At 42.2% G+C, this 16,854-nt stretch overlaps 5 protein-coding genes and 3 non-coding genes across 8 annotated transcripts; 4 read left to right on the forward strand and 4 right to left on the reverse strand.

The window, feature by feature from the left end:
* Nucleotides 1–1,735: 1,735 nt before the first annotated feature.
* On the forward strand, nucleotides 1,736–5,914 carry LOC108110952 (glutactin). Its single transcript, XM_017220248.2, has 2 exons — nucleotides 1,736–2,917; nucleotides 3,654–5,914. The coding sequence occupies exons 1-2, from the start codon at nucleotides 1,777–1,779 to the stop codon at nucleotides 5,807–5,809; spliced, it is 3,297 nt and encodes a 1,098-aa protein (XP_017075737.2). The 5' UTR covers nucleotides 1,736–1,776; the 3' UTR covers nucleotides 5,810–5,914.
* Nucleotides 5,915–6,063: 149 nt separating this feature from the next.
* On the reverse strand, nucleotides 6,064–9,081 carry LOC108110953 (glutactin). Its single transcript, XM_017220249.2, is given in 5 exon segments — nucleotides 6,064–6,695; nucleotides 6,804–7,169; nucleotides 7,358–7,492; nucleotides 7,494–8,030; nucleotides 8,816–9,081. Coding segments are annotated over 5 exon segments (1,866 nt in total). The 5' UTR covers nucleotides 9,047–9,081; the 3' UTR covers nucleotides 6,064–6,098.
* Nucleotides 8,390–8,461, forward strand: Trnad-guc. Its single transcript has one exon. It is a non-coding gene; the product is annotated as a tRNA-Asp (tRNA).
* Nucleotides 9,082–10,782: 1,701 nt separating the features above from the next.
* LOC108111156 (glutactin) lies at nucleotides 10,783–14,332 on the reverse strand. Its single transcript, XM_017220526.2, has 5 exons — nucleotides 13,562–14,332; nucleotides 12,634–12,789; nucleotides 11,856–12,552; nucleotides 11,591–11,787; nucleotides 10,783–11,491 (listed from the first exon to the last, which is right to left on the reverse strand). Exons 1-5 carry the CDS (start codon nucleotides 13,904–13,906, stop codon nucleotides 10,868–10,870), a joined length of 2,019 nt encoding a protein of 672 aa, XP_017076015.2. The 5' UTR covers nucleotides 13,907–14,332; the 3' UTR covers nucleotides 10,783–10,867.
* On the forward strand, nucleotides 13,024–13,095 carry Trnad-guc. The gene has a single exon. It is a non-coding gene; the product is annotated as a tRNA-Asp (tRNA).
* Nucleotides 13,368–13,439, reverse strand: Trnad-guc. The gene has a single exon. It is a non-coding gene; the product is annotated as a tRNA-Asp (tRNA).
* Nucleotides 14,333–14,405: 73 nt separating the features above from the next.
* On the reverse strand, nucleotides 14,406–15,569 carry LOC108111157 (probable cGMP 3',5'-cyclic phosphodiesterase subunit delta). The gene has a single exon (XM_017220527.2). The coding sequence runs from the start codon at nucleotides 15,419–15,421 to the stop codon at nucleotides 14,966–14,968; it is 456 nt and encodes a 151-aa protein (XP_017076016.1). The 5' UTR covers nucleotides 15,422–15,569; the 3' UTR covers nucleotides 14,406–14,965.
* Nucleotides 15,570–16,003: 434 nt separating this feature from the next.
* Nucleotides 16,004–16,829, forward strand: LOC108110522 (trafficking protein particle complex subunit 4). Its single transcript, XM_017219602.2, has 2 exons — nucleotides 16,004–16,259; nucleotides 16,311–16,829. The coding sequence occupies exons 1-2, from the start codon at nucleotides 16,085–16,087 to the stop codon at nucleotides 16,793–16,795; spliced, it is 660 nt and encodes a 219-aa protein (XP_017075091.1). The 5' UTR covers nucleotides 16,004–16,084; the 3' UTR covers nucleotides 16,796–16,829.
* The last annotated feature ends 25 nt before the right edge of the window (nucleotides 16,830–16,854 follow it).

Raw genomic sequence — 16,854 nt, forward strand, 5'->3', positions numbered from 1 at the left:
TCCTAGATCTTTGATTTCCATACTTGAGAACGTACGTACAGTAAGCAGCGAGTCATAGGAGATTGTCGGTCTCAGACATGAAATAATCAAACTCAAGCTGATAAAAACATAAAAACACGAGCCCAAAAAATCGGTCCGAAATACAATTAATTCTCAACACAAACCAAACGGATCGAAATATATTCTGAAGCAAGTCAGTACCACACAAGTTTAACATACATGGCGAATAAGAGAAATCGATTAAAGAAAACCGCATATTATTAATGATTATTATATTGTATTATTATAACTGAAATATTTAGATGAAATGACGATTCTTAATTATAACACATTATTATAGATACATACTGAAAAAGCCGAAACAAAACAACAAATTGAAAATGAAAATGAAACTTTAACAAAAAAAAAAAAATGGAATGGAATGGAATCGAAAATGATTAATAAAAATGAAAATATAGAGAATATTATATTATGAACTTTTCCAATGCGTTTTAATCACACTCCTCTCTCTCATCTGACTTAGTCTGGAAAGATTTTTTCTTTTCATTACGAAGCTATATAGAACATTACCGAAATTCGGAGTCATTGCCTTTAACTTTAGGAGAGCTAGCGTTGGGCATCTGTGTTACGTCGTTTTGTCTAATTTTTCGAAGAGGTCTTGCTCTCGGCCTACCTTCTAGCAAGATCAAATCGTCGCAACTTAAGCAGCCGCTTGACCACCAGAATCATCTCCGATTTATGAATCGAAACATTATTGTACAGGCATCAAAGAAATTGCGGTTTAATGTGGATTACTGGTCGGCGGCGGCACTAGGCCGTACTTCTTTCGATACTGTCAATGGCAACCACTGCCGCTCAATGATAACAGAATAGTTTTGGGTCGAATCGGTTGTTATAGACTTGGACTAGATAATATGTTGACCTTTCGACCCAATTAAACTTTATTTCCGAAAAGCAATAAGGAAAGCGTTAAACGAATCACTCTGGAACTTAAAGATTAACAAATGGACAGGATCAAGAATATATATACTCCCCAACGCTTTCCTTTAACTGTTCATAATTTTTTAACAAATTTGTAATTATAATTATAATATAAATATAAAATATAAAACACAAACATATTACATCATAAACGACGCAGTATACTAGAAAAATATTGCTATAAATAAAGATTGCTATTTTAACAAATTGTTTCATAACAATTGTGAATTCCCCGACATGCCTATGGACATGCTTTTACGTTCATACATATACATATGGGTTGTACTTAATTTAACATGGCGAAACAAGCTTCCACATCCAGGGAAGCTGAGGCCACCCGATAAGGGTCTATCGGCCGGGGAGCGGATGAGATAAGGACCATCGGACCCAACAAAATCACATATGTATGTCTACAAAAAAGAACCAGGCGCGGATCCAAAAAAATGTAATCATTTAAATAAGAGTGTTAAATTCAAGAAACTCTTTTAGATTAAGTCACTTAAGGTCATGACCTCGCAAACTTCGAGGGTATTTTACACAAATGGTCAGTGTTAAATCCATATTATTAGTACATATCAAATAATATTTTGGATTCGAAAATAACGAAAACAGATGTCATGGCATAGTATTTCTTAAGAGTTTTAGTTGTTTTTGGTTCGCATATAGTATCAAGCAAACCTCGCGGATCGGCCGATCCAAGGCTTTGCTTTAATTGATGATAGTGCCCAGAGCTTTTCAGGCCGTCGAAACCGATTCGGGAATCAGTTCTCGTTTAAACGCGACGCAGCGAGCAACATGCAGCCGTTGCTCCTAGTACTGGCCCTCTGTGTGGCCCCAATCTATTCCCATTCTTTGGGTTCTCGAAACGACTATAACGAGGACTACGACGAGGATAACAAAAACTCATGGCAGCCCGAACCGTTGAAACCTGCCCCGTGGCAAGCCCAAGAAGCCGTTGTTCAAGCACCCGAGGTTGGACAGATCTTTGGAATTAAGGCCTTCAAAAACATTGCCAATCGTCCGATCAATGCCTTCCTGGGTGTGCGTTACGGCAAAGTTGGAGGTGGCTTGGCCCGCTTCCAGGCTGCCCAGCCTGCAGGCTATCAGGGACGAGTTAATGCTACCGTCCAGAGCCCCAACTGTGCCCAGTTTCCAGAACTTAATCGCCTGAGGGAAGCTGAATCCCGAGGCGAAAATGTCGACGACTGCCTCACCCTGGATATCTACGCACCCGACCGCGCCAATCAACTACCCGTGCTGGTCTTTGTTCACGGCGAAATGCTATTCGACGGTAGCTCTGAGGAGGCGCAACCAGACTACATTCTGGAGAGGGATGTACTGTTGGTGTCCATTAACTACCGTCTGGCACCATTCGGATTCCTGAGCGCATTGACCAATGAACTTCCCGGAAACGTGGCCCTTTCGGATATACACTTGGCCCTGGAATGGCTGCAACGCTATCTGGTCCACTTTGGTGGTGACCCGGGACAGGTGACGCTGGTGGGCCAGGCTGGTGGTGCCACGTTGGCTCACGCTTTGACTCTCAGCGGTAAGGCCACCAATCTCTTCCAGAAGCTAATCCTGCAGTCAGGCACCGCCTTGAATCCTTACCTGATTGACAATCAACCAATTGACACCCTGAGAATTTTCGCAAACTTCGCCCGCTGCCCACCTTTCCTTCCTAATCAGCGCGGATACGAGGTCCTTTACCAATGCCTCGGCCAATTGTCCACATCCCAGCTGGTTGCCGCATTTCAGCAACTGCTAGTGCAAAACGAGCGTCACGGCCTCACCCAACTGGGCGGGTTCAAGCTGGTGTTCGGTGACCCGCTGGGCTACTTGCCCAGCCATCCAGCTACCCTTGTCCAGAACGGAAGCCTGGCTCTGCCCATGATTGTCGGTGCCACCAAAGATGCCAGTGCCTTTATCCTATCACGTAAGTACTAAAATTTGATACGATATATGTAGCTTGCGAGGTAAATTTCATAATGATGAAAAGTTCAGTTGTGATAGATTCAAGAACTTAGCCGTTCTTTAACCAAATCAGTAAAACCAAAACTTTAAAGGTCACGAAAAACAACTTTTGTTAATCGAACATATTCAGACTTGAAGCCGAAGTATAAAACAGCAATGTTTCGATCCATCTCGGAGTGAAACTAATCAGGCTTGGGGCAGATTGAGAGTCAGTTGGAGATAAGAGGCTGGTCTCGAGGTCAGGCTGATTAAGTCCAGTGCAATTAGACCGCATGTCCAATATAGCTAAATCAGATTCCATTTATGTTGTGAGGAATTAATCTTAGTTGGTTTCAAGGCTGGCGGATTTGAATGCTATATACGTCGTCAGGCAGGAAATGATTGCGCATTGTTAAAGAACATTTAATCTTTTAAAGTAATAGAAAAAGTTTGACCTATATCTGAAAAGATCGAGTTTAAAAACTCGACCCAAAAAACAGCCTCTTCGACTATAAGTTTTTCGTAAATTTAAAATCATACGAATCTATTTAAATATGAGGCAAAGTTTCCTGAAAAATCGCAAGTCTTTTGTTATAATTATTTTTTGAACACTATTTTATTTCTGTGGCTTTAGAATATTTATTTTAAAATTCTGTAAGGCAAGTAACCCAAGATAAACTCAATGCATTAACTATTTTTGTATGCCATTTTTACTTCAGGCATCTACGGCCAGATCTCTAGTCTGCAGTCCAGCAATGTGAGTGACTATATCGACGTGGTCCTAAAACATACTGCGCCGCCCAGCGAACACCACACCTGGAAGCAGTGGGCTCTACGCGAGATCTTCTCTCCGGAACTGGAGTATACGGCCAGTCCGCAAACAGTGGCTAATGGCCTGCTGGAGCTGAGCAACTACATCCTGTATCGTGCACCGGTTATCAACTCCATCAAACATTCTTACGGCTCGACCCCTGCCTACCTGTACATCTTTGACTATCGCGGAGAGCACCATCGGTTTGGACACCTAACGAACCCCCTTCCGTTCGCAATCGACGCCTCTCTCAGTGATGACAGCGTGTATTTATTCCCCTACCCTGCTGAAGCCAGTCGCCTGAATCCCTTGGACAGATCACTGTCCCGCGCTTTGGTCACCATGTGGGTGGACTTCGCGATAACTGGCGTGCCCAATCCTATTTCTGGTGTATGGCCGCAGGCTACTTACGAGTATGGTCCCTTCCTGCGCTTCACCAACTCTCGCCAAAACCCACTCGAATTGGAACCGCACTTCGGTGAGGGTAATTACTTGCCGAATTACAGCCGAGTGAGTTATAGGCCGGCCATTAACAGAACAGTAAGTCGTCCCTGGTTCCCGGCTACCACAACAAGGACAACAACAACAACCACGACAACGACAACTAGCCGGCCCTACGTTTACAATCCATATGCCAATTGGCAAAACAGGCCCCAACAACCGTCTTGGCATCCTGCGGACCCGGAATACGTCCGAGCTCAGGAAGCCCGTCAGCAAGAGTTTATCCGTGAAAGGGAGAAACTTAGGCGAGAGCAGCAGCAGCGAAACAATCAGCGTCGTCCTCGGCCGGATTCTCCTGAGGAGCAAGAAGAGCGAATTCGGCAGGAAAGAGCACGGGAGCAGTATGAACGAGAGCAGCGACAACGTGAGCAGTATGCACGCGAACAGCGAGAGCGTGAGCGGCAAGAACAAGAGCAGCGAGAACGTGAGCAGCAAGAACGTGACCAACAAGAACGAGATCGGCAGGAACGCGAACAGCAAGAACGTGAGGAACGCGAACGGGAGCAACGAGAACGAGAACAGGATCCCGAATATAATTCAGAATCAGTAGATCCAGATTGGGACGATCCTCAAGAAAGGGACGATCAATCACGAGAGCAACAAGAACGTGACGAACGAGAACGAGAGCAACAAGAACGCGAGCAACAAGAACGTGAGCAACATAAACAAGAGCAACCAGAGCGAGACCAACAAGAACGAGACCAACAAGAGCTAGACCAACAAGAGCGAGAACAACAAGAGCGAGAGCAACAATGGCGAGAACAACAAGAGCGAGAACAACAAGAACGAGACCAACAAGAACGAGAGCAACAAGAGCGAGAGCAACAAGAACGAGACCAACAAGAACGAGAGCAACAAGAACGAGAACAACAAGAACGAGACCAACAAGAACGAGAGCAACAAGAACGCGAGCAACAGGAAACCGGACGCAAACCATATCCCTCATACGAACAATTTAGTGAGGACAACGAAAATCCTTCCGAATCGGATAACAGGCCTTACTTCAACGAGGAGCAAGAACGTGAGCAACAACTGCAGGAGCAACTGCGTCGAGAGCAGCAGGAGCAGCAAGAGCGCGGACAGCAAGAGCGGCAGCAACAGGAAAGCAATCAGGAGAATGAGCCAAGTGATAATCCTGAAAACTACCCTAGCTATGAGGAGTATATAAAAGCCCAAGATCGCTTATACGCTGAAGAGCAGGAACGCGAGCGGCAGCAACAGGAGCGATTGCATCAAGAGCGGCACCAGAATCCGGTCCCAAGTCAAACTGATCAATGGGTGCCTTATCCCGAGGAACATGACCGCAGTTATTACGAAGAACAGGAACCCGATCGGGCTGAGCAGGAAAGAGATGAACAGCCTGAAGAGGATCAAGAAGACGACGTGGGAGCAGAGCAAGGCGGTCTAAGGGTCGAGGACTTCCCAAGCTATGAGGCTTACGTGGAAGCCGCAACCAAGATTCGCCAAGAACAGGAAGAACAAGAAAGGTTGGAAGAGGAACGTTATAGGGCCGAACAGGAGGAGGCAGACCGAATCGAGGCAGAGAGGAGCCATAACGCCTAAAAACGCATCCGCAACATATTGTTCTCCTGCAGATACTATAAGATGAATTCATCTTCCATAGCAAGTTTAATATTTCAAAATAAACAAATAATATTTCAAAATTAACAGCGTAATATTGAGTACCGAAAGAAATAAAGGGTGATACTTGGATGCGTTTTTTATAAAGGTATTATAATATATCAGTTTTCAACCCGAATTCAACGGGGCTTAAAATTATTGAATAAATAATTTTTGAATTACCTGTATTAATTGTAACATTAAGTGCTACAAATTCTATATCTACTACTACTCAAAAACGTATCTTATTTCGATTTGGGCGCTTAACAAGGCTCTTGCGTCCTCCCTGTTTCTTCGACCTACTACCATTTGAGGTGGCCAGATGCTTCCGTCGTTTCTTTTGTGGGCGCTTCCGGCTGCGCAGATAGTAGATCTCCCGGATCAGACTGTGTCCATCTTCCTCGTCGCTCAACGTAGCCGAGAACTCGCTGAAGTAATTACCACCGATGGTCAGCGTCTCATCGATCCTCAAGTACGGCCCATAAAGCGTAGTCATCGGGGGCCATAGGCCGATGCGGTGTGATCCCAACGGATTTCCATCGATCACGAAGCTCGTCCAGAGGTCTACCATCCGATGGGCCATCGTCAAGTCATGGGGACTGAGGCGTGTCACATGTTCGGGATAGGGAAACAAGTAGAGGGCCTCGTCGGTCAGAGAGACGCCTGCCTTGAAAGGACTCTGCATGTTAGTCTCCTCGTCCATTTCCTTGTACCTATTGAACTCGCCAGCGTAATCAAACGTGTAGAGAAAGGTGTTGTGTGGATTGTGTTTGTTGTTCATGTTAAGGGCCAGCAGAACGGGAAGCTTGTGGTTTAAAGTTCCAGCGACCTAAAAATGAACCAGGTTATACGTTATTCTACCGTTTTTCAGTTCCTTTAATTATTTTATTTAAATGATATTAATATATAAAGTAATGATTTGATGATTTTGACTCACATCGATTAGCCTGGGTATGAGAGTGGCAAAAGTACCATTCTCCATGAGTTCACGGTTGAAAAACTCATGGGTCACAAAGCTGGTGAGGAGCATAGTCTTGTCAGTGCCCACCACCTGTCGGAGCACGTGATCGATATAGTTGTACGTGTTGTATTCATCATCCGGAATCTTTCCCTCAAAGTCATTGTCCACAATCTCGTTAAGCACCCGAGTTCCGGCATTCTTCGGACAGCCGCCCATGGCCGGATAGGAGAAGTTTGATTCTAGCATAAGGTCATATGGATGCTTGGGCAGCACTCCGCTGGGCCCGCCAATGGTAAACTGTATGCCTCCAGTGTGTCCAATACCGAGGTCGGATTTCTCCAGCTGTTAGGTCAGAGTTATAGTCAAATTCGGTTCTTAAATATTTAGTCGGATTTATTTTCATTAACCAATGATAATGATAAGGATAAGAATTAAGGAAATACTTAATGAAGAAGTTATCAGATCTAGCTGTCTACTAATATACTTATATAGTTTATTAGATTGTTTCTCAGCTCCGATAACCTACTTACCGCATGCTCCATGAAAGCAGTAAGCAACTCCAGGGCCGTGAGCTCCATAAGGCAGTTGTTCAAGTCCCGCACTGTGACCATTTGGCAATCGGCCTTCTTGGCGATCTCCTGGGCATGCTTGCGTGGATCCTCCTCTCAGAAAAATGGGCATAATAGCTGATCCAGAATGGTATATCACCTGCTTAAAAAGGCCTCGTTGCACAATGGGCGAAAGGGTGAGCAGGTGGGCAATGGCAGCCCCGCCCACTTGTCCGGCTACCGTGACCTTCGCAGGATCGCCACCAAAGTATTTGATGAAGTGCTTAATAAACTGCAAGGCCAGGAAAATGTCCAGAACCCCGGCGTTACCGGGAATCTCATCCGTCTTTGTAGAGAGGAAGCCAAAGGGCCCAAGGCGGTACTGCGGCGTAACCAGTACGATATCCTTTTCAAGCAGATAGTCCGGCGGAGCCTCTGAGTTGCTGCCCTCATACAAATACTCGCCGTGGATGTAGACAAGAACGGGCAGTCGTGAGGTGACATTCGGAGTGGTTATGGTCATGGTCAGACAATCCTCGACGTCTAAAACGTCATCCAACTGCCGAAGAGAGTCCATCGAGACCACTGAGGGGCAGCCAATCTTCTCTGCTGTGGCGTCCATCACATCCTCCCAAGGCTCGATAGGTCGGGGTGCCTATGAAAACCATAAAGTCTTATCAGAATATTCTTGACATATTGGCGCATAAACTAGTTCATTTTTAATGTTATATTTTAAACATTAATTAGTCACTAAATAAATAAATCAACGTTTTACTAAACGATCGTTGTTTATACAGAAGGAAGGCCTAAACTTCTTTGATTCTTCATTGTGTATATGCATATTGTTCAGGTTTCATTTTTAAAAATTTGTCTGTGACGCATAGGTTTTTGCTTAACTTGAAAGTAATCTAATAATAATGATCATTGCTTTCCCCTTATCTGATTAGATTTTAGCCGAAGATGAGCAGTGAGTATTAGAGATGCATATTAGTAATTGGACAAGGACTCATCAAGTCCTCGATAGTATAGTGGTTAGTATCCCCGCCTGTCACGCGGGAGACCGGGGTTCAATTCCCCGTCGGGGAGAATGCGAATGACTTAACTTTTTTTTCCTTTTTAAGAATCTTTTTCTGCTTGTTTATTTATTGGCTTTGAAGACATTAACATAATTTTGAAAGTTTTAAAATTAGAGAAACCAAGACTCTCAATAAAATGAAACATTTCTATTAGGAATTCTTTGTGATTCTCTTTAGCGTTTACCTTATTTTGCATAACGATGTTTTAATTTTTTGCATAAAATATGTGGCTTATTCATTTTTGTTCTGCTGACACACTTTAGGGCTTCTGTTTATACTATTATCCAGTTTATTTTAATTAATAGCCACAATACATATTTGAATTTAAATTCATTAATTTCAAAATATATCATAACTTTTATACCTTAAAACGATGTAATCCTGTGGGAGGTTCCGCGTATCTGACATCTACAAACTGCAACACTTCACGTTTCGACCAGGCTGTTTCAAGAATCTTTCCCTGGATGCTTCCCAACTTGGGTAGTTCCACTATAGTGTCTTTCTCCTCATCGTATTGCCTTTTACGAACCCTAGATTCCACACCAGATTGAAGGACTAGAACCACGAAAACTATAAGCCAGCACGCGAGCTGCATTTTGTCTTTAGGATAACGCGGATCGAACCAACACTCTCTCTAACGCACCGAACGCAACTGATCTGTGACTGGACGGGACCAATAGATTTTAGTCCGCTCTGACCCGAAGTTTCACCCCATGTCTGACCGAAATAGCCAAATGAAGAGTTCGCAAACGGAAACTGGCTAAAACAAAACGCGAAATAAACTGCAAATGATGCGGCGTCCCCGAGGCTCGAGCCACAGATTTATGCTAATAGATACACGGAAAAAAAGTTGAATTAAAAAATTCTCAAAATCGTTTTTCTATCTTTTTGTTTTTAAAATATTTCTTATTTTTTGTTTTAAATTAAAGTAATTAATTAAATTAAATATGTTTTTATAAATAAATATTCTTGTTATAAATAAAAATGAAATGAAAAGAATATTTATTTATATCAGTACATTGTCCATATAAGCTAGATGCCGAAAAAGTAAGATTTTATAAAAATTTAGTCCACAAAAACGAGAAACTAAGGAAAATGTAATTTGTAATAATATTTTCTCTAAGCGCAAGAACAAATTTCGTTGCTCCGGTTTTAGCCGCTTGGGTAGTCGGTTGATCATCTACAAGTAAAAAGCGAAAACCTAAAGAGCAGCCGCTGGCCCGAACTTCTGATTTGTCCGATAGTCAGTCATTAGTCGCTCAGATTGATGCGAATATTAACCGGCAAACATGAGACATCGTCCATTAACTTGGTTTGTCTTTCTCACGACGATGAAAGTGCGGGTAGCGCCAGACAAAATTAATTTCTAAACAGATGCGGGAATTGATTTAAATTTTAAATTTTATCTAATTTATTACAGAAATTCTCCTCGCTACTGGTATTCACAGTACGAGCTAAAATATCAATCATCATCATCGCGAACGGCAGGAGAAAGCATTCGTGACAGGTCAGTGCCAAAAAAGATCAACGACTTCTCACTAATCGCACGAGATAATTCCATTATATGAGTATTTAGTATTTTTACAATAGATAAACTGGGGAAATCCCACCATATGAGGAAGCTAGAAAGCGAAGAGCTAAAACTTTTCATTTTATGATTTATTTTATTTACAAACTCAATGTCGAGGGAATTTCAAAATCGGCATATTTTAGTTTTGACATTGAGTTTATAAATATACAAATTTTTAACAAGTTAGTTACTTAAGGTTGCAAAAAACCAATATAAATATCATCAAGCTATTCATATACATTTATTTTTATTATTTTTTCTTATGAGGATCACTGTAACTTAGTCTCATATAAGTAATAAGCAATTATAATTAGTAAATTAATCAAAGCAAGTCGAATATGTTTTCCCCATCAATGCCAATTCTGATGTCCAGCCAAGAAATTAATTAATCCAAAGAACAAATGAGCTGCCACACTTAATTTAAACTTTATTATGTTCTCTAATTTGAATTTAGCTCGCAGCAAAGCTTTTGTTCACCTGGCTTCTGAAAACCCAAAATTTGATTTATGGACCGAAGAAGAAAGCTAATTCTTTAAACTATGTTTTTGGCACTTTTTTAAATCAAAGCAGAATCGCCGCTCTTGATCGCTTTTGCACAGTTATTCTTCGGATCAGAGGCTTTTCAATGTAAAACCCATTTCATCTATTACTTCTTAAATATTTAAAAATATTTAATAATAAAATTGGCTAAGCCATTTTCAGACAATAATCATTAGATTTCTTCAGAAGTAATAAAATAAATTTAATTAAAAAAAAAACAATTTGATTTTAAATATTTTTATTTATTATCGAAGGTCATTGATTTAATAAATAGAAGCACAAATTAGGCTGGACTGGACAGAGATTTTACTGTTTTTGGATGCGCGTCGACTTCCTGGCAATGAATACCCAATTTTGGCCACGACCCTCATTGGCAGCCCTCTCGCCTTCGGTATCGTCCTCGTCATCCTCCTCATTGGAGGCGGGCAACTTATCCTGTTTGCTGGCCGCCAACAGAGCTGATTCCAGATCGTAGTAGTCCTCATTGACTAGGTTATATCCCTCCTTCACCTCATCCACGGCAATGCGATATTCATCCAGATAGTTGTCCCCAAAACTGACAGTGCGATCAATCTTCATATACGGTCCTGTTTCATCGGTCATCGGTAGCCAAGTGGGCACACCGGGTGCTTGGGGAACGCCCGTTGTGGCAAAGGATGTCCACAGGGCCACCATGCGCCTGGCCACCTTGAGATCACGGTTGGAGTTCAGGGCCAGAAATCTTGGCCAGGGGAACAGGTACAGATTGTCGTCCGTCAGTGAGACACCCATGTCGAAGGGTATGAAGCTAGCCTCATCCTCACCTGTGGCATAGCGATTCTGCTCGCCCTCATAGTCAAAACTGTACAGGTAGGTACTCTTGGGCAACTTCTTGGCATTGGCTTGCAGGACCAGCAAGACAGGATTCTTCAGGGAAATGGTGCTGCAAAGCTGGATGGAAAAAGTTTGAGGATTAATAAATAATTATACTTAAGAAAGTGTAATAAAATTCATAAAATAAAGAGCTGTTTGACAATGTACTGAACTTACATCGATCAGTCCTGGTGTAAGGCGCTTGAAGCTTCCGTTCTTAACATCAGCTGCGGTGAATATCTCCTCGTCGGCGAACTCTTTCCAGGATCCTGAAGGATCTGCGCCATTTGCCTGTTCGATAATGGTATCAATGTACTGCCGCCCATTCATTTTGTCGTCCAAAGTCGTCTCGTTAAAGATATCAGAAAAGATATCTAGAATCCAAAAAACAGTTTACAAAATAACTTAAATTATTAAGTATTAAGAAAAATGTTAAACTCGCCTCTCAGCATAAATGTGCCTCCGTGCTTGACGCTGCCTCCCATTGTAGGATAAGCCTGGAACTTCTCGGCGGCCAGCAGGCGACCAGGATGCTCTGGAAGAATGCCAGATGGACCGCCAATGACCAGCTGCACTCCGCCGTACGCACCTCCGGACAACGAGGGTTGATCATCACCATGGACACTGAAGGCAGCCAAGAGCATAGTGGCGTTCAGGTGACTCAAGCACTTGTTCAGTTGGTCCACCTTGGTGGGCTGTTTGCATCCTGCAATCCGACCGATGGCTTTAGTGGCTGCCAATGGCGCATCCGTGATGAAAGCCGGCGATAGAGCTGTACCGGATTGATAGATGACGCGGTGGAAGAGTCCGGTCGGAACCGCTGGACTCAGGGTGAGAACGTTGATCAGTGCAGCTCCTCCCACTTGGCCGAAGAGCGTCACCCGCTGGGGATCTCCGCCGAACGAAGCAATGTGTTGTTGGATCCATTTGAGGGCAAGGATTATATCGGTGACAGCTGCATTGCCAGGCATATCGTCGGTCAGCGTAGACAAGAAGCCAAAAGGTCCAAGACGATAGCGCACGGACACTAGGACGACATCCTGCTCCAACAAATAACCAGGAGCTGCCTCCACGGAGTCCCCGTCGTAGAAGAAGTCACCGTGAATGTACACCATCACGGGCAGAGATTTCCCTTCCATCTTAAAGGAGTTTATGTTTTAAGATCGGTTTCAAATTTAAAAATATTTACTTTTTAGTATTATTATTAGGAATTTACTTACCGCCTTGGTATTAACTGTAAGACGCAAACAGTCCTCCACTTCGTATCCATTTTCCTCCAGCTTAGCAAACACAATCAGATCCTGAATGGATGGGCAGCCGGCGTGAGGTCGATGGGCGGGAAGGACACCCTTCCAAGCTGGTGCTGGCTCAGCAGACTGTAGAAAATAAGAGGAAAATTTACATTTTTAATACAGGAACATTTTAATAAATTTATAAAATTTATAAATTTATAAATGAATATGGTTTAGTCATTGAATACCTTTATTTTTAAGTTTTTGAAAAACTAGAAAACTAAAATAAAAATATTTTAATTCTTTATTTATCAACATGATTTGTTTCTTAAACTTGCGCGCATTTCGGATTGGTTATTTGGCGACCGGCGGACAACATCCTCGATAGTATAGTGGTTAGTATCCCCGCCTGTCACGCGGGAGACCGGGGTTCAATTCCCCGTCGGGGAGAGAGTATCATGAATGATGTGTTTATTTTTATTAATTCTAAAAATTAATTACATTACTTTTTTGATTATAATTGAAAAAAACGGATTTCACTGCTGATTATATTCAACGAACCATTCCAGCAATTTTCTTGACCTTTAATTTCAACTGTCTTTTGTTTATAAATAAATTTTAATGACCTTAAAACAAATACATTAAGTCAAAAAATCTGTTATACATATGAAATTTAAAAACATTGTCTTCTTTTGCATTACTAAAAAAAACGTTTATACATTCTCCCCGACGGGGAATTGAACCCCGGTCTCCCGCGTGACAGGCGGGGATACTAACCACTATACTATCGAGGACGACGAGCAACGATTGCCAAATAATAAACAAGCCACTAGAGACAATGTCGGTAAACGTTTGTATGCCGAAGATGATAACATAGAAAAATCTAAAATCTTTGACGATAATAAGAATAACGCACCTTAAATCTTTCTGCTTTGCCATATGGAATGTCCAGGAACTGCATTATTTTCTTTCCAGTCCAATCGGTGGCGAGAGTTCGACCTCGGAGCTTTCCCAGAATAGGAACCGTTGCAGTGAACACCTTGGGCTCTTGTACATTCTGAACCTGTTGCTTGTTAGGCTTCTGTTTCTGGCCCTGTTGTGGTTTCGGGCGCTTATTTTTGTGGTTAGCAATACCTTGGTTTCCCGGTCTAGGCTTCTGCTGCTTCTGCCTATTAATATTCTTCTCCGCAAGTCCATCGGCCACAAAAAGGGACAAAAGGACGATGGCAAGGAGTAAAATAACTCCACTGAACCGTGCCATTATATTATTTCGATCTGCTTCTTTTGCCCAATGGAATCGAACTGTTGGCCATCTCAAATCTCTGCCCACCAAGAAGACTTTCTAGGCATATTCGAGTGACTCTTGACCGGGCACGGGTTCTACTTCGAATAAAATGGGGTCAAATCAACACTCTGTCCAAATCTTCCTCTTGATCACCACTTTTCGCGATTCCAATCAATGAATATTCAACGATCTCAATCTAAATGCGAACTTTTGCGATGTATAGCCGTGAGGCAAGCCCGCGATCTGGATGGGATTATGCTTGTTGGCATGAAAGTAAAAGAGAGTCATCCACAACCTGTTCTGTGCTGTCCCTTAAGGCTTATAGACGATGAGAAATTGCATTATGCTAAATACTTTTCCCGCTGGGTCTAAAAACTCTTTGTATATATTAAATGAAGATCAGCTAATTATATATCTTAAACGATTAAGAATGGTCACATTGTCACTTTTTCATGGCAAAAAGTTCATTTTCAAGTTTTCTGTTAACATCTTTTTATATTTGATTGCAAAATTGCGTACAGCTAGGCTATATCTAATACAACTTTTACAGAGTTAAGTACTTTCATCGATATTGGGGTAGAACTCGCATATATGGTAAAATATTTCTCACAAAGCTTGAACAGATTTAAGTAAATTTTTATGGATTGATTACGAGCGGTTCAGAAAGATATACAGATACAAAAAATCTCAAATAACACTATGTTCTGAAGCTATTTTTAGTCCATATTTGACAGTCTACGAAAGATTTGTACATACATAAGCATTTTTGTTGCGTTGGAGATGACACGTTCCTTGATTTATGCGCTTTGCAATTGTTAATTTTTTTATTAATAAATTAATGCGATAAATGTAAAATTAGCTTAAAATGCATTAGGCTACAACTAGTTCATAAACACGCAAACATTGCAATAAAATGCAGAAATACTCCGAAGAAAAGTATGTATGGATGGAGAACATCTTGAACAAGATCCAGAATAAGAAGGCGTGAGTGGATGTCAGACCACCTGGCTGACGGGGCAGATGACTCACAAATGCCTAAATGTAGTACAGGCGCACAACCGATTTGGTAATGAGTGTCTCGTTGTCGTAGAAACTGGTTTGGATCGTCACATTGCCGTTCAAGACCTTGGCGGGCATCATCTGGGATTCGGGTGCCGCCTCGATCGTTGACTGCCAGGTGTTGGTTGTATTGGCGCCTACAAATCCCATCTCGAAGAACCATTCCTCCATGATGCGACCCTTGAAGAGCACCTTTTGGTCAAGACGAAAATTCTCCATTGCCTCGATGGTACTGAAGTTGATTTCACGAGAAACAGCCCGCATGTCCAGTATCTTCACCGGCACCCGAGCCTCGTGCTCCACATCTGGTGCTGAGAAGTCCTTGTTTTCCTGCCAGATTATCTTCCCACTGTCGGCTTCCCGCAGTATCATATAGTTGATCTGGAATCCCTTTTGGATCCTTTCTGCAACAATCTGGTCGGCAGAACCCATGGCTGCCCGTGAAAATTGGAAGTCGGTCAATCGGTTGGACTTCCAGGTGGGAGCGCCTACGCGTTTACGTATACTTTCGGGCAGAAAATCAATTATGTTTATTTTTAATCCTAGTACCAAGCCAGCTGTTTCAGAACCAGTTCACCATAAAGCGATAACTGCAATTCTGGGTTCAACGCACGAACTAGTTCAGTCTTGCCGATATCGGATAGTTATTCCGCCCTGGCTGTGAACTAATATTTTAATTTTTAAATATCTAAAGTTTGAATTTTATATATTTATCCAAAAAGTTTTTCATTCATATATGATTTAGCTTTCTAAAGGAGGATTAAATACTTATGTTCATTTCTGTATTGTAAAGGAACGGTAACCCAAGTTAGTTATTCGTCGCTCAAAACCAGTTAGATTAAAATGATTATTATTTTAAAAAATTTTAAAATTGTGAGATACTTTTAAAAATCTATGAGTACATGAATTACATCACAAATTCTTTCATTTTCTCAATCTGTTAAGCCGGAATGTTAAATGTCCGCTGTTAAATGGAACCGGAACAGAACATAATCAAAATAAGTGGTTCCGAGGCCAACAGCTGGGCTGGCACTACCATCACTAATTCGCAAAGAAAAACATTCCCAAAAAACAAAAAATTAGCAATAGTTAGCAATGATTATATATGGCGTCTATATAGTTAGTAAATCGGGTGGCCTTATATTCAACCTGGACAACAATGTGCCACGCATCGAGCACGAGAAGACCTTCACATACCCCTTGGATTTGGTGCTGGACTACGATTCCAAGAAGGTATCGGTGTCGTTCAACAGAAAGGATGGAATAAATGGTAGGTGTGTCATGGCATCAGAATGATCAGTTGACTAAATGTTTTATATAGTGGGCCACGTCCTCGTGGCGGTCAACGGAATGCCTGTCAATGGAGTAACTTTGGATGATGGAAGGGATGTAAAGGCTACGCTAGAGGCACCGGAGAATTATCCCATTAACCTTAAGTTCAGCCGGCCGAAGATGACCACCAACGAGAAGATCTTTCTGGCCAGTATGTTTTATCCTCTGTTTGCCATCGCCAGTCAACTGAGTCCGGAGCCCAAAAGTTCCGGCATAGAACTCCTGGAGGCGGATACATTCACGCTGCACTGCTTTCAGACGCTGACAGGGATCAAATTCATTGTCATCTCAGAAACGGGTCTCAATGGCATCGATCTGCTGCTGCGAAAGGTCTACGAGTTGTACTCGGACTACGTTCTTAAGAATCCATTCTACTCGCTGGAGATGCCAATAAGATGCGAGCTCTTCGATAACAAGCTCCAAGAACTCCTAGCCCAAGTGGAGAAAACGGGCATTAGCAATATTGATAAATAAATGTTAAGTTGTCTTTTTACTCTGTTATTGGAAATGTCTTCTATTGATTACGGAAACTT

Source organism: Drosophila eugracilis, unplaced genomic scaffold (assembly GCF_018153835.1).
Source record: "Drosophila eugracilis isolate 14026-0451.02 unplaced genomic scaffold, ASM1815383v1 contig_353, whole genome shotgun sequence".
Classification (NCBI taxonomy): domain Eukaryota; kingdom Metazoa; phylum Arthropoda; class Insecta; order Diptera; family Drosophilidae; genus Drosophila; species Drosophila eugracilis.